This window comes from Oncorhynchus keta, chromosome 7 (assembly GCF_023373465.1).
Source record: "Oncorhynchus keta strain PuntledgeMale-10-30-2019 chromosome 7, Oket_V2, whole genome shotgun sequence".
Classification (NCBI taxonomy): Eukaryota; Metazoa; Chordata; class Actinopteri; order Salmoniformes; family Salmonidae; genus Oncorhynchus; species Oncorhynchus keta.
In genome coordinates, this window is record NC_068427.1 from 34,975,272 (window position 1) to 35,001,358 (window position 26,087).

Consider the following 26,087-nt stretch of genomic DNA (forward strand, 5'->3'; position numbering starts at 1 on the left):
TATCAAAGTTTGAGGAGTTTTGTGTTGTCTGAAAAACAGAGGAAGCTCTGAAAATGACAGGTTTCATGAATGTCTGTATCATGAAATTGCATGTTACTAGTTACAAGCTGAGGATGCTTGAGTTGTCAGACAGTTCACTTTTACTAAAGGTTCAATAAGACCATTATCCCAGAGCTGCAGTTTTATAACGATTCCATAGACCTTTAAATGCCTTCATAAAAATGTTACTGCCAGTTTGTGTATAATAAAGTGTTTTTTTTTTTGTATTATTTCTGACAATAAATTACATATATGATAAGGCAATTCATTGGGGGCCTAGTTATGTCTAGTGATGTTTGATACTGGAGCTCTGAGGCATGCATCAAAATCTCTACGCAGTATACTTCAAAGCAGTGTGCTGATGTCTGTATCACTTTATCAGAAGCATGTGATCAATGATGTCTGAAGTTTAGTTTCATCGAACAACCACCTGATTGGTTTGGAATTGGTAGAAGACAAAAAGGCTGTTGCGCATAAGATACGGGGTGTGGGACGTCATCTATAATAATTTGGCAGCTGTAAATTATTTTTACCAGCAGGTGCCACTAATGTACACTGTGTTAATCAATGCCTCGAGTCATGAACCTGTTTTCAAGACTATTGGAAAACCACAATGCTTCATCAAGCTTTGTTTCACTATCACTAATTATACCCTAATACAGTGTTAAGAATCTCCTGTTTTACAGGTCACATCAAGCCTGCAAGTCACATGCTGGCTTACAAAGTGACGTGTAACTCCTATTGGAATCCAGCCAGAGTTAGGATATCCAACAAGTGGCATTGTTAATCACCTGCATTCAGACTGACTGGCAGAGTAAGGCAACTTGAATACTGAGACTGTCAGTCATCCAAACTGGAACAACCATCTCAGTAACGGGTGCAATACATCCAATAGATTGGATTAGTTTAGAAAACTGTATGTTCTTTATTTTTGTGTTGCATAAAATGAATCAACCAAATAATGCACATGCAAAATAACAGACATGCTAGGAAATATTATATATGGTTCTATGTAGAACCCTTCTTGCCTTCCAAAGAATCCTTCTTGCCTTCCAAAGAATAATCAAATAACCCTTTCTTCCAAAAATAGTTCTTAAGATGTTAACGTTCTAGGTAGAACCCTTTGCCTTACAAAGAACCCGCTTTTAACCCTTTTTTTCTGAGTATGTACAGTTGAAGATGGAAGTTTACGTACACCTTAGTTAAATACATTTAAACTCCATTTTTCACAATTCCCAACATTTAATCAGAGTAAAAATTCTGTCTTATATCAGTTAGGATCACCACTTTATTTTAAGAATATGAAATGTCAGCTTTTATTTCCTTTATCACATTCCCATTGGGTCAGAAGTTTACATATACTAAATTAGTATTTGGTAGCATTGCCTTTAAATTGTTATCTTGGGTCAAACGTTTCAGGTAGCCTTCCACAAGCTTCCCACAACAAGTTGGGTGAATTCTGGCCCATTCCTCCTGACAGAGCTGGTGTAATTATAGGATTGAGGTCAGGGTTTTGTGATGGTCACTCCAATACCTTGACCTTGTTGTCCTTAATTAAGCCATTTTGCCACAACTTTGAAATTATGCTTGAGGTCATTGTTCATTTAGAAGATCCATTTGCGACCAAGCTGTAACTTCCTGACTGATGTTTTGAGATATTGTATCAATATATCCACGTAACTTTCCTTCCTCATAAGGCCATCTATTTTGTGAAGAGCACCAGTCACTCCTGCAGCAAAGCACCCCCTCAACATGATGCTGCCACCCCTGTGCTTCACGGTTGGGATGGTGTTCTTCGGCTTGCAAGCATCCCCCAGTTCTATTTTTGTTTCATCAGACCAGAGGACATTTCTCCAAAAAGTACGATCTTTGTCCCCATGTGCAGTTGCAAACCGTAGTCTGGCTTTTTTTATGGCGGTTTTGGAGCAGTGGCTTCTTCCTTGCTGAGCAGCCTTTCAGGTTATGTTGATATAAGACGCATTTTACTGTGGATATAGATAATTTTGTACCCGTTTCCTCCAGCATCTTCACAAGGTCCTTTGCTGTTGTTCTGGGATTGATTTGCACTTTTCGCACCAAAGTATGTCCATCTCTAGGAGACAGAATGTGTCTCTTTCCTGAGCGGTATGACGGCTGCGTGGCCCCATGGTGTTTATACTTGCGTACAATTGTTTGTACAGATGAACGTGGTACCTTCAGGCATTTGGAAATTGCTCCCAAGGATGAACCAGACTTGTGGAGGTCTACAATTGTTTTTCTGAGGTCTTGGCTGATTTCTTTTGATTTTCCCATGTCAAGCAAAGAGGCACTGAGTTTGAAGGTAGGCCTTGAAATACATCCACAGGTGCACCTCAAATTATGTCAATTAGCCTATCAGAAGCTTCTAAAGCCATGACATAATTTTCTGGAATTTTACAAGCTGTTTAAAGGCACAGTCAACTTAGTGTATGTAAACTTCTGACCCACTGGAATTGTGATACAGTGAATTATTAGTGAAATAATCTGTCTGTAAACAATTGTTGGAAAAATGACTTGTGTCATGCACAAAGTAGATGTCCTAACCAACTTGCCAAAACTATAGTTTGTTAACAAGACATTTGTGGAGTGGTTGAAAAACGAGTTTTAATGACTCCAACCTCAGTGTATGTAAACTTCCAACTTCAACTGTATCACAAACTGTGAGGCTTCAAAGTAAAAGTCATGCAGTTTCAGTCGAAAAGACTGCCATTTCACCCTCAGGCACAAACTTGTTTGTTTGTTCTTGTTTACCATTGAGCTCAGTACAATTAGGGAGCGTTTCCATGGATAAGAGCCCTTGGCTCTGAGGCCAAACAGTGTTATTTAAGGCATAGACAGGGGATCTCAGTCTGGCAATTACCTATGTACAAAGTTTAAACACCTTGGCTACTGAGAGGGCTCAGGCTTCTCCTCTGTCTCTCATCACCCTATTGACACACACACACACACACACACACACACACACACACACACACACACACACACACACACACACACACACACACACACACACACACACACACACACACCAGCCAGGCGGAGGCACCGCTCCAAATGTATGAGTCAACATCTCTCTGGCTTTGTCTCAAATGGCTCCCCACTCGCTTTATAGTGCATTATTTTTGACCGGGGACCATATGCCTCTGGTCAAAAGTAGAAGACTATATAGGAAATAGGGTGACATTGTTAAGTTGGGGCAGAGAAAAGGCCATTGGGGCTGCAGGGACTTTTAACATTGCTAAAAGGATACCCTTTGCAGTGGGTGAATGTGAAAATGAAAGATAGTGGTTTTGTCATTCTCTAGAGGCAGTGACTTGCTTTCACTGTAGCTTACAACATGATGGCATACATTGTATACTACAAAAGGCATGTAGTACACTCTTAGGAAAAATAAGTGCTATCTAGAACCTTAAAGGGTTCTTTGGCGGTCCCCATAGGATTACACTTTGAATAATCCTTTTTGGTTGCCGGTTGAACCCTTTTGGATTCCTTTTAGAATCCTTTCCACAGGGGGTTCTACCTGGAACCAAAAAGGGTTTTCCTATGGGGACAGCAAAATAAACCCTTTTTTTAAAGAGTGTACAGACTATAATGGAAATGTGGTCAGTGGGTAAACTAAAGGTTTCTGCTTATGCAGACATGGCATGACAACAACTGTTGGAGTTCATTCTGTTTCAATTGGGTTGAGTTCTCCCACGCAGTATATTCTTTACGTGAGCTTAATATTTACCTTTTGCTACAGACAGACCTTTTTCTCTTTTATTTTACCTTGGACTTACTCTAAGTCCCATGGACATACAGTAACTTTTTTCCAATAGGAGACCTGCCCATGACATTAGGTACCAGTTGGATCTCAGTAGGTAGAGGGACAGACGGAAACATACCCAGGTTGATGTGGCGTGATTGAGATGTTCCAATTCAATCACTCTGTTTCCAGCATGGCCCCCAAGGATGAGTAGGCTAAGCACTGTTGCTTAGGAACACTGCTAAATCATATCATAGTTGTCAGTTTACAAGTGAAGTTTCAGTGGATTTCCTAATGTGTTGTAAAGAGTAACCCTACACACTTAGAAAAAATGTGTTATCTAGAACCTAAAAGGGTTCTTCAGCTGTCTCCATAGCAGAACCCTTTGGTTTCAGATATAACCTTTTTGGATTCAATGTAGAACCCTTTCTACATGGGGTTCGACCTCAAACTCCAAAGGTTTCTAAGTGGAACCAATAAAGATTATCCTATGGGGACAGCCAAAGAACTCTTTTGGAACCTTTTTTTCTAAGAGTGTGCAGACATCCTACTGTGACAATGAGTTGATCTTTTAAATGTTCAGTCAAATTAACCCTTGTATTTTTTCAAGGCTTATAACTTGATATTAACAGCAATCTTGCCACCATGTTGTTACAATAGTTATATGATTGGTATTCAAATGCAATTAAAATCTTCCCCCCTCTCTCTGCCCCTCATTCTCCCTCCCTCCCCTCGGTCTCGCTTTCTCCCTCACTCTCTCTCTCCATTTTCTCTCTCCCCCTCTCTCCCTCCAGCCTTCGCCTTGTGAGTGGTGTCGCTGTGAACCAAATAACGAGGTGCACTGTGTGGTCTCTGACTGTGCCGTCCCAGAGTGTGTCAACCCAGTCTACGAGCCAGAACAGTGCTGTCCCGTCTGTAAAAACGGTAAGGGCACTTTACTGTCGTGTGTTTCTGACACGCACGCACATAGGTTTTACTGAAATACTTTATGTATATCAACCTTACGATTGTATTGCTGGTTGTTGTGTACATGTACCCTGGGAAGCCAGACTGACGCTGTGCTCACCATTGTTTCACAAAACAGAATGATGAACATAGCTATTTTGTCTGGTTAACCAGGCTAGTATGTTTGTATATTTCTTGCTGATCTTGTGATTTTATTGTGAGCACACTGGAAAGTTACATTTCTAAAGTAGTCATTACACATTCGTTACACAAATAAACTTGAAACGTAACTGTTTGAACCTCAACCGACAAACCCACTACAAAATAATTACACTTTTATCACATCGAAACCCAACCAAAAGATTCTTTCTCTACGTCTATATTTTCATGATTCGAGTCTTCAGTCTCTTTAATTGAGGACGTGCATCTTTTATGTTTTACTGTATATTAAATTGTTACTTTGGGGGGGTTGCCTGAGCGCTAATGAGGACACAACAAACTGCTTTAATTAAATACAACACACTAAGCAGCATTAACACTGCAAATGTGTATGAGTCTCAGGCCCATGTATTTGTGTAAAACTAGGCCCTCAAAACAAGGCTTAATGAAATATGTATGATATTTAGTGATGTTACGTTTGATACAGGAACTCCAAGGCATGTGTCGAAATCACTAAGCAGTATGTCTATGTCTGTATCACTTTATCAGAGGCATATGATCAATGACGTCTGAAGCTTTGTTTTTGTCAAACAACCATCTGATTGGTTTGGTAGGAAGCAAAAAGGCTACACTGCAAACACGATATGGGGTGTGGGACGTCATCTATAATAATTTGGCAGCTCTAGATTATTTTGACCAGCAGGGGCTACCAATGTACACTGTGTTGATCAAAGCGTCAAGTAATGAACCTATTTTCGATGCAATTGGCTAGGAAACATCAATGCTTCAGGAAGCTCAGTTTCCCCATCACTAATGGTATTGTGTTAAATAATAAAACATTTTAATTATAACATATAACGGAAAATGGGGGAATGCAACAACATTGTCACTAACAAATACAGTCATGGGTGGTAACTCTACTAAGTCCTGTGTTAATTTAATATGGTTCATGTGTATATATTGGTCCACAGACTCAAAATTTTCAGTGTTTAATAGATTAAAACATTTACACTGAAGAATTTGCCTTGTAGCTCAGGGCATCCATACCTGAGCCAAATAGCCACTATGCGGGTATAGTCTTGCAGGTCAGACGTCATGATGATGATTTTTCCGTTGTATAGGCTAACTCTCTCAATGGAAAATGCAAAAAGGACTAAACTGACTGTTGATTAAACTAGCTCCACGTAAACAATGAAGAACAAACTAATGAAGGGCTTCTCACATGCAAGAGACAGGAAAGGACATTTCAGTGCATCCTTAAGGAAAAGGACAAGAGCATCCACTTGGGATATGGCTCATAGCAGTATATATAAGGAATAAAGAATAAATAAATGTCCCAATTTAGACTTCAATCAAATTCCTATTTTCACTAAAATGACTGTATCTTCGTTTGTAGCTCAGTTTGTCCTATATAGGCTAAGCTCTCTGAAAGAGGGTACTGGAGCTGTAAGGTGTACAAGGAAGATGCTTGTACACACAGACACACACTTCCGCAGGCGTGCACGCACACACATATTGGGCCTGCAGCTGGAGGAAGCACTAATCCACACAGACAGGATACAGTGACACCCTCGTGGTGGTGGCATTTCAGGGAGCCTGCCTGCCATCTCCAACCCCATAGGGAACCAAAGCCAGCTCTGGCAAGATTCATCTCTGTTGTAGAGCGAGAGAGTGTGTGTGTGTGTGTGTGTGTGTGTGTGTGTGTGTGTGTGTGTGTGTGTGTGTGTGTGTGTGTGTGTGTGTGTGTGTGTGTGTGTGTGTGTGTGTGTGTGTGTGTGTGTGTGTGTGTGTGTGTGTGTGTGTGTGTGTGTGTGTGTGTGTGTGTGTGTGCGTTTGATTTTGTGTGTGCTTTTTCTTTGCAACTGACTAGAAGGCCAGCATCCCAGAGTTGCCTCTGGTTGATAGGCAACTCTCAACTGAGACTGGTTTTTGCGGGTACTATTTAATGAAGCTGCCAGTTGAGGACTTGTGAGGCGTCTGTTTCTCAAACTAGACACTAATGTACTTGTTCTCTTGCTCAGTTGTGCACCGGGACCTCCCACCCCTCTTTCTATTCTGGTTAGAGCCACTCCTCTTTCTATTCTGGTTAGCGCCAGTTTGCGCTGTTCTGTGAAGGGAGAAGTACACAGCGTTGCATGAGATTTTCAGTTTCTTGACAATTTCTCGCATGGAATAGCTTTCATTTCTCAGAACAAGAATAGATGGATGAATTTCAGAAGGAAATTCTTTGTTTCTAGCCAATTTGAGCCTGTAATCAAGCCCACAAATGCTGATGCTCCAGATACTCAACTAGTCTAAAGAAGGCCAGTTTTATTGCTTAATTAATCAGCACCACAGTTTTCAGCTGTGCTAACGTAATTTCAAAAGGGTTTTCTAATGATCAATTAGCCTTTGAAAATGATAAACTTAAAACGTGCCATTGGAACACAGGAGTGATGGATGCTATTAACGGGCCTCTGTACGCCTATGTAGATATTCCATAAAAAAATCTGCTGTTTCCAGCTACAATAGTCATTTACAACATTAACAATATCTACACTGTATTTCTGATCAATTTGATGTTATTTTAATGAGCAAAAAAATTGCCTTTCTTTCAAAAACAATGATATTTCTAAGTGACCCAAAACTTTTGAATGGTAGTGTAGCTCTGACCATATCTGGATAGTACCAATACTGAGATATTCAAGGTAATTTGATGCCATAGAAATTAAACACAGTAAAAGTGACTATTAAACTGTAAGAAAATTATTTCTACAGTATTTTACTGTAATTACAAGGGATTATACCAAGCAGGTTGGCTCTATGTATTTACATATTACAGCATAAATGTAAATACTAGGTGTTTTATATCAGTTGCACTTTAGGCCTTAACAAAGGCTTCTAAACTGACAGAAACAAATCAAAAGCACATGGCTAGTCACGTAACCATTAAAGGTCCATTTAAATGGTTATTCCAAAATTCAATACATGCTAAAATTTCTAAACAAATTATGTACAATTCCAAAAATAATAAACAATTCAAACAATAAATAATCAATTCAGCTTACATTAATCAAATCAAACAATTACACCCCCCAAATTGCATCTGTTATAATAACGTGTAACAATCATCAGTCCATCAGGCACCCGGCCCACAAGGGGTCATTCAAGCACAATGAGCCAAGTAAAGCCCCACCAGCTAAACCCTCCCCTAACCCAGACGATGCTGGGCCAGTTGTGAACCATTCAATATCTCTCACGGCCAAGGCCGACAATGTCACAGCCCAGGAATGCACCCGGGGTGATTTAGCCGTAGACTGTTGCACCATTGGAGTAGCTTATATTACCGTATTCTGTGGAGGTACAGCATTCTCACTCAAATATAGTCTCTTACAAGCCATACCTTAAAATATGGTAATGAGTCAGAGACTCTTTCCCCGCCCACACCATTTTCTCAAAATGCACCATAATTAATACAGTAAAACACATTTAGGTTATTTTACTCTGCATTTCAGTGTTTTACTGTTGAAATTACGGTGTACTGTAAAATAAATGTTCAGTATTTTACTGTGCATCCTACGGTAATTTACTATATTCAGTTTACACAGTATCCTACTGTTGATTAATACAGTAAATTACTACTAAAATGACAAAAACGGCTAACATTGCAGGGCCCATCGGGTGACATATGGGACACTCGCATAGCATCAGCAGATACACATACTTTGACTAAAGTACTCTGACTTGCAGAGGGCTTCATCAGGCTTTCTTCAAGGTTTCCTTAGGCAAATTAAGCTGAGGATCCCTAAGGACTATGCAAATGTAACAACCTAGCTCTATCCTAAAGGGATATAAATTAACTTATGAATTTGATTTAAATATGAATTTACTTTATGTAAGATACATTTAAATTATTCACAAGTAAATGTAGCTTACATAAAGTTATTTTACAGTTTTGCAGGGAAAATACACATGGGAACTTGTCTTTTCAGCGTCTATCTATTCCTTTTCATCTGACCTGTCAGTCACTGTATTCCTGATAGACAGGCATGTGACAACACAGAGAAACAGGTAACATGTATCCCTGTTGACAGTACTAACAGACAAGCACTGGCTTTGAATGGAGCAATGTCCCAAGGTCTCAGAGCCTTGTCTTTTCCATCTTCTGCAGTGACAGGCAGTAGTGACAGGCAGTGGTGACAGACAGTGGATACTGTGTCCTTGCATGTAACTGCATCACAAATGGCACCGTATTCTCTTTACAGTGCCGTTATCGGGAGCCCCATAGGGCGTCGCACAATTGGCCCAGTGTAGTGCGGGTTAGGTGGCGGTTTGGCCAGGGAGGGCTTTGCTCTAGCGAATCCTTGTGGCAGTTGAATGGTGTTTTCTCCGACACTGGAGTGGCTGGCGTCTCGGTTAAGCGGGCTGGTGTTAAGAAGTGCGGTTTGGCGGGTCATGTTCCGGAGGACGCATGTCTCGGTTGTCAGTTGAATGGTGTTTCCTCCGAACACATTGGAGTGGCTGGCGTCTCGGTTAAGTGGGCGGGTGTTAAGAAGTGCGGTTTGGCGGGTCATGTTTCGGAGGACGCATGACTCCACCTTCGCCTCCCGAGCCTGTTGGGGAGTTGCAGTGATGAGATAAGATCAAAATTGGGGAGAAAAGGGACTGCACTGCAAAGGGAATAGGGTGCCATTTGGGACCCGTATTGTGCCTTTCTCCTGATGTGACTTCCCATCGTAAACACCCACACTTGGCAGGGCTGCTTGATGCCCACTTTTCTTATCAACCTCTGCCCAGTTTGTCTATGACTTGTGCCAGATGTACTGAAGCTGTACTGAAGGTGGGTGGTGGATCGATGAGAATTAGGACTTGGCATCAGGCCACTCACGATTTCTCCATTGAGGTACAGGTTGATTGATGGGCTTTTATCATATCTTAGTAGACTACGAGAGGAGAATCGACCCGGGCACGGAAGAGAGGGGTATGGGTAGCCCAAGGTGCCGGAAGGAGGTAGTGCTAGGCTAGATAGTGTTTGATGTATTATAAGGTATACTTGATGCCATTAGATCTATTTGGTTCAGAGCAGTCTTGCACTGCTACACTGCTAGTGTGTTCACTCAGCTATTAGCAAGAAATCCGGAAACTGAAGTTTGTTCCAGAGCAGCTGAGGGGTGTTTCCAAATGCCTGGGTGTCTGTTAAAACACTAAACTCCTGGAAGGAGTCAGTAGTATACCTTGAGGAAGAGGAGTAAGAGACAGTACTGCAGATCATTGAGGACTGCTTACAGTAGGCCTTGAGACAAGCTATTTTAATGCAATAAAATCGGAAAGAAAACTGATAGTGATTGCATATTTTAGATTCTGCTGTGGGGATGTGGGCAGTGTCTTATTATTATGAGGTGTAGCTAGTGGTCTATTATTACTATAGTTAGAGATGTTTTTACATATGATTATTCCTGACATGATATTCCCCTATGTGGGTTAAACAGACAAGGGTGAGTTAAATATGCGTCTGAAATGGCACCCTATTCCCTATATAATTCTGACTACAATCCTAAAGAAAATGTGTACTTTTACTCCCATACATTTTCCCTGACACCAAAAAGTTACACTTCGAATGCTCAGGCAGGACATAATTATGGTCCAATTCAAGCATCTATTAATATACCTCTGTAATGAATACTCAGGGAGAAAAAGGTGTAGATTCATGCGCAGAGCGCGGCAGGTGTTAATTTCACCTTCTTAGAAGGCAGGAACGTGGTCACAGGCAGGCAGTGGTCATACACAGGTAGGCAAACAGGCAGGTGAATCAAAACTAGGACTGAAGGCTGTAACTGGTTCTCACAAATGAGCTAGGAAAAGGCTTAGTAGAGTCAAAATGAACTGAACTAAATAAGGAGCAGATGAGACCAGGTGAGTAACTAACACAGGAGAAATCAATGAACATAAATGAAAGACAGGGCTACGTACAAGAACACAACGAAACAGAACACAAGGTTGACTAAGAAAATAAATACAGAACTTTACAACCATGTTGTCATCCCTAATGCCTCTGATCTGAAGCACTTACTAAACACAAGTGCTGTGTTTGTAAATTATGTCTGAGTGTTGGAGTCGGACCCTGTCAGTCAGTAAATAAAATAAACAAGAAAATCATGCCGTCTGGTTTTCTTAATATTAATCAAATGTTATTTGTCACATGCTTCATAAACACCAGGTGTAGACTAACAGTGAAATGCTTCATAAACACCAGGTGTAGACGAACAGTGAAATGCTTCATAAACACCAGGTGTAGACTAACAGTGAAATGCTTACTTACGGGCCCTTCCCAACAATCCAGAGAGGAACATTTTTAGAAAGTGTAAAAATAACCAAGCAGTGATGCAGTCAGTCAAGATGCTCTCAATGGTGCAGCTGAAGAACCTTTTGAGGATCTGAGGGCCCATGCCAAATCTTTTCAGCCTCCTGAGGGGGAAGAGGCATTGTCATGCCCTTTTCACGACGTGCTGATGTGTGTGAACCATGATAGTTCCTTAGTGATGTGGACAAGCTCTCCACCTGTTCCCTGTCGATGTGGATTGGGGCGTGCTCGGCCCGCGTTTCCTGTAATCCACAATCAGCTCCTTTGTCTTGCTGACATTGAGGGAGGGGTTGTGTTCTTGGTACCACACTGGTCTCTGACCTGGCAGGTGTCAAACTCATTCCACGGAGGGCTACAGGTGTCAAACTCGTTCCACGGAGTGCCAAGTGTCTGCAGGTTTTTGTACATAATTGATTAATTAAGGTCACTAATTAGTAAGGAATTCCCCTCAGCTGGTTGTCGAGGGCTTAATTGAAAGAGAAAAGCAAAAACATGCAGACACTAGACCCTCCGTGGAATGAGTTTGACACCCCTGCGTAGGCTGTCTAATCATCGTCGGTGATCAGTCCTACCACCGTTGTGTCATTAGCAAACTTAATGATCTTTTTGGAGTCGTGCATGGCCGCGCAATCGTGGGTGAACAGGGAGTACAGGAGGGGACTAAGCACGCACCACTAAGGGGACCCTACTGTATGTTGAGGGTCAGCATGGAAGATGTGTTGTTGCCTACTCTCATCACCTGGGGACGGACCGTCACCAAGTCCAGGATCCAGTGAGAGGGAGGTGTTTAATCCCAGGGTCATTAGTTTAGTGATGAGCTTGGAGGGCACAATGGTGTTGAACGCTGAGCTGTAGTCAATGAACAGCATTCTCACATAGGTGTTCCTTTTGTCTAGGTGGGAAAGGGCAGAGTAGATTGCAATATAGATTGCGTCATCTGTGAATATTTTGGGGCGGTATGCAAATTGGAGTGGGTCTAGGGTGTCTGATGATGGTGTTGACGTGAGCCATGATCAACCTTTCAAAGCACTTCATGGCTACAGATATTAGTGCTACGAGGCGGTAGTCAGTTAGACAGGTTACCGTGGCATTTGTAGGCACAGGGACTATGGTGGTCTGCTTGAAACATTTAGGTATTACAGACTGGGTCAGGGACAGGTTGAAAATGTCAGTGAAGACACTTACCAGCTGGTCAACGTATGCTCTCAGTACGCTTTATGGTAATCCGCCTTGTGAATGTTAACCTAGTTAAAAAGGTCTTACTCACATCGGCTATGGAGAGCGTGATCACACAGTCGTCCAGAACAACTGATGCTCTCATGCATAGTTCAATGTTGCTAGACTCGAAGGGTGCATAGAAGGTATTTATCTTGTTTGGTAGGCTTACATCACTGGAAAGCTCGTGGCTGGTTTTCCCTTTGTAATTTGTGATAGTTTGCAAACCCTGCCACATCCTACAAGCGTCAGAGCCGGTGTAGTAGGATTCAATATTGATCCTATATTGATGCTTTGCCTGTTTGATGTAGAGCATTTACTTTGACTTTTTACTGAAGTATAATTTAGGCCATGCAATAGACTTGTGTCCTGTCCAGGACGTGTACTTGTACAGCAAGTTACCTCATGCTTCAGAAACAGGAGATAGGCTCCTGCCCTATGGGCCATTCCAGTTCAGACAAGGCTAGCTACTTACTTTACATTACTTTTGAATCAAGATCATATGCAGCCAGGGAGCAGGGACACAATCTGGACATGATTATCTTTTCCAAAGAAATTAAATAGGCTACTAGGCTTTCCTAATCTCAGCACCCAGAACCAAATCTCACGTGCATGCTGAGAAGCATTCATTGTTAAGTCTTGTAGAAAGATAATGTAATACATTATTCAAAGCGACTTACTGTCCTGTGTGCATTTCACATATGGGTGGTCATGGGAATCAAACCCACTATCTTGCGCGTTGCAAGCGCAATGATCGACCAAATAAACTTTCCACAGAGGCTGAGGAGGCCTTTCCATGCAGACTAGGAATCAAGGAGTGACTTTCTCTCTCTCTCTGTGTGTTGGTGTGCATTTGTGTTTGTGTGTGCAGGAGTACATGTGTACATGTGTGCATTTGCGTGTGTTTGTATTCCAGCCCTCTCTGTGCTGTCAAGCCCTCTCCTTCCTCTTCTCTCCTCCTCTCTGGTTGCGGCACATTGAAATGCAATGCATTCTATGTCGAGGGAGAGCCAGGCTAAGAAAAGCGCTTTAATGTTGCAAAAACAAGCCCATCTGTGCATGCCCGTGAAAGGATCTGTGTGTCTGTCCTGACTTCAAAACTCCCCAAGCAGGCATCACTCTGCCATCCTCTTCTTACAGAACCTCCCAAGAAAACAACCACCACACTCATTTCTCCTTTTCTCTCCCCTCCCTCCTTCCCTTCCGTCTCTCTTCCTTCTGTCTTTCTCTCTTCACTCTCTTCCTCTGCTCCCATGAGGCAGGTCCAAATTGCTTTGCCGGAACGACGATCATCCCAGCCGGTATTGAAGTGAAGGTAGATGACTGCACCATTTGCCGCTGTCACAATGGGGACTGGTGGAAGCCAGCACAGTGCCTGCGCCGGGAGTGCCTCAATGGCCAGACGTTGTCATAGAAACCCCGGCGGGGACGGTGTTGGTGACGTGCAGCCAGGGAGCGGTCCTGCCTGCTGCAAAGGCAAACAAACAAACAAAACGCTCATCTTGTATGTTTGATAGGATGGACAGGAGAGGAGCACAATTCCTTGGCAACATTGACTAGGAGACTGCAAAACAAGCTGAAATGAAAAGCTCTCGTACACCGTACCTACACACCACCACTACCACAACTTTAACCACAGAGGAGCGGAGAGAGCAGGAGGAACTTTTCTTGAGACTGTTTTTTTGTCTTCTGCTTTGACTGTGTGACTATTTATATTTTCTGATAACTACTTACTGCTTATGCTGCTTATAAACATGTTTATATATTTCATGAAGTCATTTCCACCAAACCATTAGCACTGTTAAACATTTTTTTTATTTCACCTTTATTTAACCAGGTAGGCTAGTTGAGAACAAGTTCTCATTTGCAACTGTGACCTGGCCAAGATAAAGCATAGCAGTGTGAACAGACAACACAGAGTTACACATGGAGTAAACAATTAGCAAGTCAATAACACAGTAGAAAAAAAAGGGGAGTCTATATACAATGTGTGCAAAAGGCATGAGGAGGTAGGCGAATAATTACAATATTGCAGATTAACACTGGAGTGATAAATGATCAGATGATCATGTACAGGTAGAGATATTGGTGTGCAAAAGAGCAGAAAAGTAAATAAATAAAAACTGCGGGGATGAGGTAGGTGAAAATGGGTGGGCTATTTACCAATAGATTATGTACAGCTGCAGCGATCGGTTAGCTGCTCAGATAGCTGATGTTTGAAGTTGGTGAGGGAGATAAAAGTCTCCAACTTCAGCAATTTTTGCAATTCGTTCCAGTCACAGGCAGCAGAGTACTGGAACGAAAGGCGGCCGAATGAGGTGTTGGCTTTTGGGATGATCAGTGAGATACACCTGCTGGAGCGCGTGCTACGGATGGGTGTTGCCATCGTGACCAGTGAACTGAGATAAGGCGGAGCTTTACCTAGCATGGCCTTGTAGATGACCTGGAGCCAGTGGGTCTGGCGACGAATATGTAGCGATGGCCAGCCGACTAGAGCATACAAGTCGCAGTGGTGGGTAGTATAAGGTGCTTTAGTGACAAAACGGATGGCACTGTGATAAACTGCATCCAGTTTGCTGAGAAGAGTGTTGGAAGCAATTTTGTAGATGACATCGCCGAAGTCGAGGATCGGTAGGATAGTCAGTTTTACTGGGGTAAGCTTGGCAGCGTGAGTGAAGGAGGCTTTGTTGCGGAATAGAAAGCCGACTCTTGATTTGATTTTCGATTGGAGATGTTTGATATGGGTCTGGAAGGAGAGTTTGCAGTCTAGCCAGACACCTAGGTACTTATAGGTGTCCACATATTCAAGGTCGGAACCATCCAGTGTGGTGATGCTAGTCGGTCAGATGTGTTCTGTCATCTGCTTACTGTAGCTCTCTCTCTCTGAGATGTCTTCACCACACCGCTTCGCTATGGGAATTACAATGGTCACAAAAACATATCACTCACCGCTGTTGGCTTCCCACTAAATGCACAATCCTTCTATGAGTCAATAGCAAGAGTTCACTTCTGGTGTTGGGGTCAATGAAATTAATTATTGACATAAAATGTAAGCATTCTGATGTGCTGTTAGTTACACTCATCTGGACTGACAAAAGATGCATGGCCACAAACAGATCCCCCTCAGTTACTGTTTTTACTACACACAATATGTTTGATGAGACTGTCTTTGAGGTGCTCTTCTCTGCATGGAGAGATTGGAGGCCAGTTTTATCTAATATACAGTACCTGTCAAAAGTTTGGACACATCTACTCATTCAAGGATTTTTCTTTATTTGGATTATTTTCTACATTGTAAAAAAACTATGAAATAACACATGGACTCATGTAGTAATTTAAAAAGTGTTAAACTAATCTAAATTGATTTTAGATTTGAGATTATTCAAAGTAGACACCCTTTGCCTTTATGACATCTTTACACACTTTTGGCATTCTCTCAACCAGCTTCACCTGGAATGATTTTCTTGAAGAAGTTCCCATATATGCTAAGCACTTGTTTATTGCTTTTCCTTCACTCTGCAGTCCAACTCATCCCCAACCATCTCAATTGGGTGGAGGCCAGGTCATCTGATGCAGCACTCTCTCACTCTCCTTCTTGGTCAAATAGCCCTTACAAAGCCTGCAGAGGTAACTGGGTCTTCCTTTCCTTTCGCAGTCCTCATGACAGGCAGTTTCATCATAGCGCTTGATGGTTTTTTGCACTTGAAGAAACTTTTAAAGTTCTTGAAATTTTCCAGATTGACTGGCCTTCATGTCTTAAAGTAATGACGGACTGTCGTTTCTCTTTGCTTATTTGAGCTACAGTATTCTGGCCATAATAAGGACTTGGTCTAGGAAATTAATTCCACAAATTGACTTTTAACAAGGCACACCTGCTAGTTGAAATGCATTCCAGGTGACTACCTCATGAAGCTGGGTGAGAGAATACCAAGAGTGTGCAAAGTTGTCATCGACGCCAAGGGAGGCTACTTTGAATAATCTCAAGTATAAAATATATTTTGATTTGTTTAACACTTTTTTTGGTTACAGCATGATTCCACGTGTTTTTTCATAGTTTTGATGTCTTCACTATTATTCTACAATGTAGAAAACCTTTGACTGGTACTGTATAGCCAACCGATACATTAGTAAGTGATAAGTTACTGGAAACAGTAGAAAAAGGAACCAACTTTACTTATTTTAGTAGTTGAAACAACTACTTAAGTTAGAAGCCATGTAACCCATAACAGAGGGGGTAAAAAATAAATATGCTCCAGCATTCATACACTACCGGGGCCATTCCTCTTGGCTTAATTCCCTTTGTTGTTTTTCCCCATAGCCCAAACCAACAAAAATTGTCCTCAGTGTGAACAGCTTGAACTTGTTATCTAAGAAATTAGCGAGCCAAGCAGTGGCCTGCTTTAATTTCCATTAAGCAAAGGGTATTCTGTGATAAATCAAATGTCCGGGCCTCTCTGCGCTCAACACTACGCCACCTGGCTGCCGTCTGCAAGCATCAGCCAAGCACCAAGTACACTCGGCAAGAACTCAGAGAGAGACAAAGGGGATATCTGTAAAAGCAAACAAACACACAGGTGAACACGTATGCATGTGCCTACACACAAGCATGTGCGGGCACACACACACTTGTACGCATACCCTTTCATCCTCTAAGGGCCATACCTACAGCTTTCACAATTAATTTTCAGCTTAAAAAATGTTGATCCACTGCACCCCAAGAAGCACTTAAGCCAATAAAGCTCTCACTGAGATACACAGCTCCTCTCCTCCCCTCCCCTATAGATTACACAATAGATTTTCTGTTTTCTAGCCTCCTCCATATATCTGCATAGCTCCGCTACAGCACCCCACAGTATGGCCAGGGTTATAACTTAGCTTGATTTAATGCATTGCTTAGCCTATAGATTCCTTCCTATAGGTTTCAGGGTCACACTCCAAGCAACCAACCCCACCCAACCTCCTTTTCTTTTTGAAATGATAAAAACTATTCAATAATTCAAAGGCAGATTTCCTGCTAAGCCCATGCAATTCATCACTGATACTTTATATTTGTGTGCTTCAGTGGGAATACATTCCTGTTCACCTTTTAGAAGCTATTCGTCCTGTGTGATAGATTAACTACTTAATAACGGCTTCCAGCTTCTGGTAATGAGACGGAAATGAACACAGGAGTGAGACCCCTGACTAAAGAGGTGGAAGAATAGAAAATGACTTAGACTGTGTCCCAAATGGCACCCCTATTCACAATGTAGTGAGTGCACTACATTTGACCAGGGCCCAAAGGGCTCTGGATAAAAGTAGAGCACTATATATGCAGGGTCCCATTTGGGACATTCCCAAAAATATACATGACCTAATAAGCCTCTCCTCCCAAACCCATCTATGTCTGTCTGCAGCCACTGTACTGTAGACTAGCTCATTCTGTTATACTCAGCTGCCTGTAGTTGTATCATTATTGATTCAGGAATTCAGAAGATTAACAAATGAGGGAAGGGGATTTTAAACCTGGGTGCATCATTATGGTCAAAGTTGCTCAGGTCATTTTTATCATTACCTTGTCTCGTGATGAATTAGTCATTTGTAATGAGAAGAGAGACGCAATTTTTCAAGCCAGAATACTTACTCGTACAGTACCCAGAGAAGAGAGTAGTTTTACTTTATTAATCCCAACTTGGGAAGTTGTTTTATCACAGCATACATCATCAATAACTCACAAGGACACATAACGACAGACATAGAATTAAAAAACTACACATATTAAGATGCATGAAGGCACATGCACCCTAAGATATACATCACTCTACAGGTCCATACATTGTATGAGACTCCATGACACCTTTATCACTCATCTCTTTTAATTAGGTCTATCATAGTCCTGATATCTGAGATTTTCTCTTTAGTGTGTTATAGATTTTTAGTACTGGATATAGATTATCTCTTGCTACCATGGTAATAATCGAGAGACAGAAAGAGAGGTGGAGAGAGAGGGAGACAGAAAAAGACAGTATTCCAGATGAACAAGACAGAAATTGCTCTGGAACCCTTACAGGAACCGTCCATGGTCCGCAGCTGCAAACCAACCAGCTGAGACCTCCTCAAGTGCTATGTATATCCATTATCTGCCTCAATTTAGTTAAACATACTCTACATGCATAGCCAAGAGGTAGTGGATATGTAGCTCCCCATACATACAGCACAGCCAAGAGCTAGTGGAGTCACCTCGAACCTGCATAGCTCCTCTGTGACCAGTGGCCAGCTGGGTTCAGTGTACAGTGGGATAAGGCAGAGCCATATATAATGTATAACAGTGCATATACAGTATATAGCGCTGGGGATAGGGAAGGGGTCCTCCAGGGATTGTGTGGGTAGCAGTACAGCTGAACTCAGACTAACCTGTTCTGGATAGGTGGTTAACTTCTCCCTCAGGAATTGCTAACTTCCTGCAATTCTACACATTTTGCCATGGTGCAGAGAGAAAATGTTGCTGTAATTCAAGCTCAAGTAATTCAAGCTCAAATATAGGTGTGTTGACTGTGATAAAGGAACTGGATTATGAGCCGTCTTGCTTGAAGAACGAACAAATGATGTAGGCAGTGGCATGGTGCATATAGCCATAGAAGCACAGGGACATATCCATCAATGCGGTCATATTCATGGCTTTGTTGGGATGTGGCTTTCAGTTAGTTGTTTTTGGCCACCCATCCCATGAAAGTGAATTTCATTCCAGTGCACTGCTTGCTATGAATTTTTCTGGTGGTGTTTGCATGTTCAGGTAAAAAGGCTAAATAATGTCCCATTTAGAACACTGACAAGTAGAGAGCCATAGAGATTAGGGTAGCCTAGTGGTTAGAGCGTTGGCCTAGTTGCAAGTTCAAGTCCCCGAGCTAACAAGGTACATACATATCTGTCGTTCTGCCCCTGAACAGGCAGTTAACCCACTGTTCCTAGACCGTCATTGAAAATAAGATTTTGTTCTTAACTGACTTGCCTAGTTAAATAAAAATAAAATATGTCATAAACCCTCAATGTTCCAGAATAGGGTGAAAATAGCAGTCATATTGGTCAGGGAGACACCCAAACCAGTCTAATTGGAATTAATGGCAGTAGAGGCATTTAATCATGCAGGGGGAAAAAAGCAAGATGTGGTAATATAATTATCTTCAACACAACTTAAAAAGGTTTTATACCAATTTTCTGTATAATAGCCTCTACAATATATGCAAGGACCATAAATATCAACACATTTGTTTTCTTGGAAAGCTGTGAGTGCTATTATATGAGACAATATCAGTACTTGTTGCATTTACAACTTGTGTAAGTCCTATCATCAACTGATTTCAGCCAGTGTATTGACTGCATTGTTTGAATGGAATGTTGGCCTATTGGCAGTTAGAAATATTTATGGAATCATTCCTCTAAAACTGTCTGGACAGCTCGCTAACAAGCGTACAATGCAGATCAATTATTAAAATTCATTATTTTACACAATATCTTATCACAGCAATGGCAAACAATGGTTGACCAACTCCCTGACCAAAATGGCTGACCTTTATCCCATAATAAGAAGGTTCTACTCCATTCTAGTATTGTAATTCCTAATTCTATGTAGGGAGCATAATATTGAAATAACCCCTCTCCCATTAATATTGCTAACCCCTCTCTTTATTGACAATCATATTCCAGGTATTTGTTTCATGAACAGTTGTACAATGAAAGGACGGAAAGTCTTATTTGAATAATACAGAGGGAAATTATTCAAGTACAAAAGGTTAAGAAGGCAGTCATAATTGTTTTCACCACCAGCTACCGCCTAGCATCCTGAACATGGGTTACTGCAGGGAGCTTTCAATGTACTCAAACTGTTCAGTGAATTTGCAGTAGATTTTGAATCCAACTGTGAGACCCCAGCTGCAGTGAAGAATTATTGACTGAGTAATAGAGTTTCAAAATGTATCAAAAGATAGTCTGAGGGAGCAGTCGATATCCCTGTTAATTTTCTCCTCATGAAATAGTCTGGTCTTTTGTGTGTCTGGCCATGAAAGTCTAGCCTACTACTCACAAAGCACTCTCCAACCCATTCAACTTGACACTGCTCATTTGCTGTAAAGGTATACCATTCCATTTCTCTTTCCACCGACTTACTGTAGCTGGAAGCTATGAAAGATTGTTCTATTGCTTCTTTTTTTTTTTTTTTTTACAAAAAAAAACTGTTACATAAAGTGTGCCTGAAAAAAACAAGAGTACTATCTAGTATTGAGAGAAAAACACTTAATCAAATTGCATTATACTGGCTCAGGGGGGTTTACTCCTAAAGATTCTATTAATATTAACTCCTTCTGTTATCAATTAATGTTATATTGAATTAGAGCCAGAAATGTTCATAATAAAAACAAAGAGATGGTTTGGTTGGAAATACCAAGACAGAGTCTAGAGACCATACATAGCTTATAACACATAGTGGGTACATACATTGAACCAAACACTCCCGATTTTTGTTCCAATTGAAATAACACCCGTGGTGCCAATTATGGTGTATAGTAAGTTGTAAATCCCTTCAAAACGTATGTGTATTCTGAAAATCAGAGTTGAAGAAAAAAATGTGTATTATTTATGGAAACAAACTATTTTGTTAAATAGAGTGAAAAATAAGTGTTATTATACAGCAAGGGTGTGTGTGTCAATTTATTTCATTTCCACTTCTATTGTCCAGGCAGAAACACAATCCTACATGCGTGCAACTCTTCACCACTTTATTGTAGGAAAGGTCACTCCTTATTCACAATATAACCTCTGCATGAAACTTAGGGGCTGTAATTCACTGCACCACAAATGAGATAAATATGGTGGTGTTTTAACATTTTACTTCCAATTCTTCACCATTGACACCAACAGTATTTCATATGACTTACACCTGAAGCATCATGCTTCTTCCCATCCCGGTGTAGCTGGGAGCGAGAACACCAGTCAAACAAACCATGCAGAGATCAGAAAAATAACTATTTTGGGAATAGTGCCTGGGCCATAGCCTACCACTATAGAAAACCAGGAAAGAGAGGATACTGGTTTCAGGGGTAGGTCAACTTTAATGATGTACAGATAGAGGATATAAAATGTCAAAGAAGTGGGAATTCCTGATTGATCGGGAATAATCATATCCCAGAGGTCTACTAGAGGAAGTGACCCAGGGCTTTCCTCTGTCTTTCTCACAAATGGCACCCTATTCCCTATATAGTGCACTACATTTGACCGGGTCCTATATGGCTCTAGTCAACAGTAGCGCATTATGCAGGAAATAGGATGCAATTTGGGATACACAGCATCTGCATAAACACTCTGGTTCTATTCCACATTCCTATTAACTACGAGGCTGAGCTGAGGTTCTGTCTGTCTGCACCATTAATTGCCCCCCTACACCTCCCGCAAGAACAGGAAGGGGTAATTTAATGTGGCACGCTGCAATCAATAGCAATTAGACCTATCCCTGACTAATGCTATTGAGAGGGGCATCCTGGGATATGGAAGAGAGAATGGCTGTGTCCTAATTTAAAGGCTGGCAGATGGCAATATTGAGTCATTTCATCTTACTGTCCAAAGGCATTGTAATGCAGCCAGCTATACACTTGTATCCCCGTGGACCGGTTTGTATATAAAAATAATAAATTAAACAAAAATAAATAAAAACATTCTCAATTCAGGCTGCAAAGGTGTTTCTTTCCTCCTTAACTTGGTTTAATGGAGAGGTAGGAAAAAATGGGAATATAAATATATACTTTATGAAACACAATTTCCATCATTATGGCTAATGCTACTTTCTGATGTTACACCAACGTTCAGCCAGGGACTGCTGCAACCCGATTGGCTGAATACGATGACTAGCATTCCTATGCATTAGCCACTATGTCCACCTTCTAGCCATAAAATCCCTAATATTGAGTTGCACCCCCCTTTGCCCTCAGAACAGCCTCAATTCTTCAGAGCATAGACTACATTGGGTCAAAAGCGTTCCACAGGGATGCTGGCCCATGTTGACTCCAATGCTTTCCACAGTTGTGTCAAGTTGGCTGGATGTCCTTTGGATGGTGGACCACTCGGGAAACTGTTGAATGTGAAAAACCCAGCAGCGTTTCTGTTCTTGACACAAACGCACTGGTTGGAGTGTGTCAAGAACTGCAACGCTACTGGGTTTCACATTGAACAGTTTCCCGTGTTTATGAAGAATGGCACCTACTACCATACCCCATTCAAATATTTTGTCTTGCCCATTCATCCTCAATCATCTCAAAGCATTAAAAAAAATAACTTTAGCCTGTCTCCTCCCCTTCATCTACACTGATTGAAGTGGATTTAACAAGTGACATCAATAAGGGATCATAGCGTTCAACTGGATTCACCTGGTCAGTCTCATGGAAAAAGCAGATGTTCTTAATGTTTTGGACAGTGTATATAATTAAGATGCATATGAGTCAGTAATTGTGTTGCTGCAACAACGTTTATTTTGTAGAATACCATTCGTTCTCAAAAGCCCAAACAGAAAACTGTGTGCAGCAGCAGGAGGTGACGTTGGTATTAATAAAAGGCAGTGTTTCAGAATTTCTTTTTTTATGTCATACAAATGGAGAAGAGGCAGTCACAATTCAGTTTCAAAGAAAAGGTTATTCTCAAAAGCACAGATGTTATAAAGAGTCTCAGTAGGAGAAAACAGTTCCATTTTTCACTCCTTCATTCAAAATAGTGAAAAGTGCTAACATTTTTATAATCTTCTATCGTCATTGAGCGGGGATACAATTAAACACTTCCCGAGCTTATCATTGAGCTACAGGTACAAAACTTTAAGAAAAACAAGTCATATTTAAGGCCAAATCCAGAGACATCAGAGATTGGGGACTGACTGTGGCTGTACAATCTCTATTATGTCAAGGTTATAGTTTTACAACCACAGCTGTCTGTGTTCTGATTAGACCTTGATATTCAGGTGGGAGACGGAAAGACCATGGGCCTGTTAAAGAGGGTGCAATGTTACGGAACATTTACATAGAAACATATTGTGTAGAACAAATATGATTGTCTGTCATGTCGAATAGGCAATCATGACAACCCTATTTATTACATTTCTATCAGAAATGTTGCGAATGTTTCACCTCACTGATTACACACCAGGTGTGTCTGTGATTCAAGCTCAGGCACTGGCAGTAGCTGGAAGGCCGATATACAGTTTACAACCCATGTAGATGGAGCTGACCACACCTTTCCTAACCTCACCCTGGGTGGCCTGTAAGAGCCCTGGGGATCATAGATGATGTACTGGGTACACAGGGCCTGGTCTGAGCCCAGAGAGGCGTGGTAGGCTGCAGCAGACAGGGTCTGGGTCACATCACTGTCTGGTTTGGGCTGTCGGGTAAGAATCTGGCCCCCTGCCTCTCTCACCAGCTGGAGGAGCTCGTCCCTGGGGGGCTTCCTGAAGGAGCCCATGAGGTAGAAGAAACAACCGTCCAACAGCGGGGGCAGCTGGGGTAGAGTAGAGATGAGTGGAGTATTGAACAATAGAATCAAATAAAGTCAAATACAGTAGTCAAAAAGAGTATAGTTAAACAGAGTCAAATAGAAAGAGGGGACAGAAATGAGATAAGGCTTGTTAAGACAAAAACATGTCGTCTGTGGACTGCAAGGAGAACTAAACAAATCATTTGTTGTCCTCTAACAAGGAAAAGTGAGGATGTTTCATGAATTTTGTAAATTACGGTAGACAAGCCCTTACAAATTCATCAAAGCCGTGCACATACAGAGGGAGAGAAAAAGAGAACAAAGAATGTATCTTCTTCCTTGATCCTAAACGATGCTAACCACTCTAGTGCCTCGGGATAAAATCAAGTCCCACTAAGAATAGCCGAGTGTCTGGACAAAGTGTCCAGACAACAGAGATTGTTCTGTAGTTAATGAGTTGAAATGCTGCTGAATCACTGCTGCATCACAGACACAACATTTCAGTTTTTACATAACCGCAGCCTCTACTCCACTCCTAATAAAATACCAAATACTCCACTCCAGGGTTGGGTGATATGGACTAAAACTCATACCTTGGTTATTTCAAACTTATGTGCGATTTATGATCACATCTCGATTTGTTTTATTTTCTCTAAATAAGCTTTGTTGCACAATTAAAAAGTTCAAACACACCACATTTTTTAAAAACAGTCAGCAATAATCTATTGATTTCAAAGCTTGTGAAATGATACCAAGGCTGAATACATACCTTCCAACAACCATAAGACCCACTAATCATTTCATCAAAATAGTTGTACCTGCTTTTTTTGTTGCAATAATCACTGATCTGGATTTCAGGTCTGTCTATAGAAATGTCATTTTTGTTACAAATTTAATCACCAGAACCATTCTTAATGCACATTCACTAATAATGTAGCAGGCATTATAGAAAATTAAAACTGGTCTCAAACAATTGCTCAAGCACAAGCCCACATGCTAGTGAGTAGCCAGCTAATATTTATATTTCAAGTTTAGCCAACTTGGCATTAGGTATAATTTCATAATCTCTGAATTCAGCTAACAAGGCAGAACAGGTGAATTGTTATGAACACAGATTTCTGTCCATCTCCAACTGTTTGAACAGCAGGCTTGCCAGATGTTGAAATCAAGTGGCCTACCTTATTTCTCAGAATGAGGAGATGTCAAATCCTTATTTGTTTTACGCTTATTGCACATTTGTAAATACAGAGACTAAACAGCTAGTATAACAATCCTTATTTGACTAAAATGCTGCTAGCGATACATGGTACCGTAATGCGCTCGCAACAAACTGAGCCTACATTTTCCAGAATGAATGTTCATTGGTACATCCGTTTTAGTAGTGTCTGCTCAAAAAGATCTAACATAAACAGGGTATGGTTCAAAGGTTAACTTCAGTGTCACAGTAAAATAACGTCTCCATGTGTTTCGGTGTCCATATGACCAATTCTGTTGGACCAAACCTCAAAATGCAAATCGCCGTTGAAAACATTTATCAGAGAAGAAAAAGTGACCTCTCATCTTTGTTGTGAGTGGTAGGGGGAGGGGTGTAGGAGAAAGTGGCAAAGCGAAAGGTTTTACTCCTGCCAAAATCTGCTTATTTTGAACCTTAGCTGGTCGCCTGCCCACCTGCCTTTGGGACAACGACTCCCATTGTTAGGGCGGAGACAGGAGCATCTCAGAAGGAGCGAATGAGACAAGACCAAAAAGACATGAGTACAAGCAGACATAAACGCTCAAAAACTATTGTGCAATTCTGGTATTTGGAATATCACGCAAAAAACATGTATTTTAATTAATCAAATTAATTCCATAGATCACCCAGCCCTATTGCATTGTACTCCTGTATTGTATTCCTCTATTGCATTGGGATTGCATTGTAATGATGTTGCTTTCCAACCCAAGAGTCAGACTCCATTGTAGATTTTTTTTTTTTTTAAACCAAAACTCTTATCAGTTTAGTGGCTGTGTATTCAGGTGCCAGAAGGCCCCTCCACTGAATGCATCAATGCACTCAATTGTTTCCTGCTGTAAACTGGTACTCTCCAGAGTTTTAGAGAAAGCCGGTTCATTGCCTCCATTTTGTTTTGCTTCTTGTTTTCAGGG

The 26,087-nt window shown here is 41.2% G+C and overlaps 2 protein-coding genes across 3 annotated transcripts in view; one reads left to right on the top strand and one right to left on the bottom strand.

The window, feature by feature from the left end:
• LOC118386514 (von Willebrand factor C domain-containing protein 2-like) overlaps positions 1 to 13,877 on the top strand; it is a 37,830-nt gene extending 23,953 nt beyond the window's left edge. The window contains exons 3-4 of the mRNA XM_052522702.1: positions 4,597 to 4,726; positions 13,724 to 13,877. Coding sequence (XP_052378662.1) covers positions 4,597 to 4,726; positions 13,724 to 13,875 — 282 coding nt within the window. The 3' untranslated portion in view covers positions 13,876 to 13,877. The remainder of the gene's footprint in view (positions 1 to 4,596; positions 4,727 to 13,723) is intronic.
• A 9,046-nt stretch (positions 13,878 to 22,923) lies between these two features.
• Positions 22,924 to 26,087, bottom strand: part of bard1 (BRCA1 associated RING domain 1) — a 32,734-nt gene continuing 29,570 nt past the window's right edge. For both annotated transcript variants that reach the window (XM_035774000.2, XM_035773999.2), the window contains one exon: positions 22,924 to 23,966. In XM_035774000.2, coding sequence (XP_035629893.1) covers positions 23,601 to 23,966 — 366 coding nt within the window. In that variant the 3' untranslated portion in view covers positions 22,924 to 23,600. The remainder of the gene's footprint in view (positions 23,967 to 26,087) is intronic.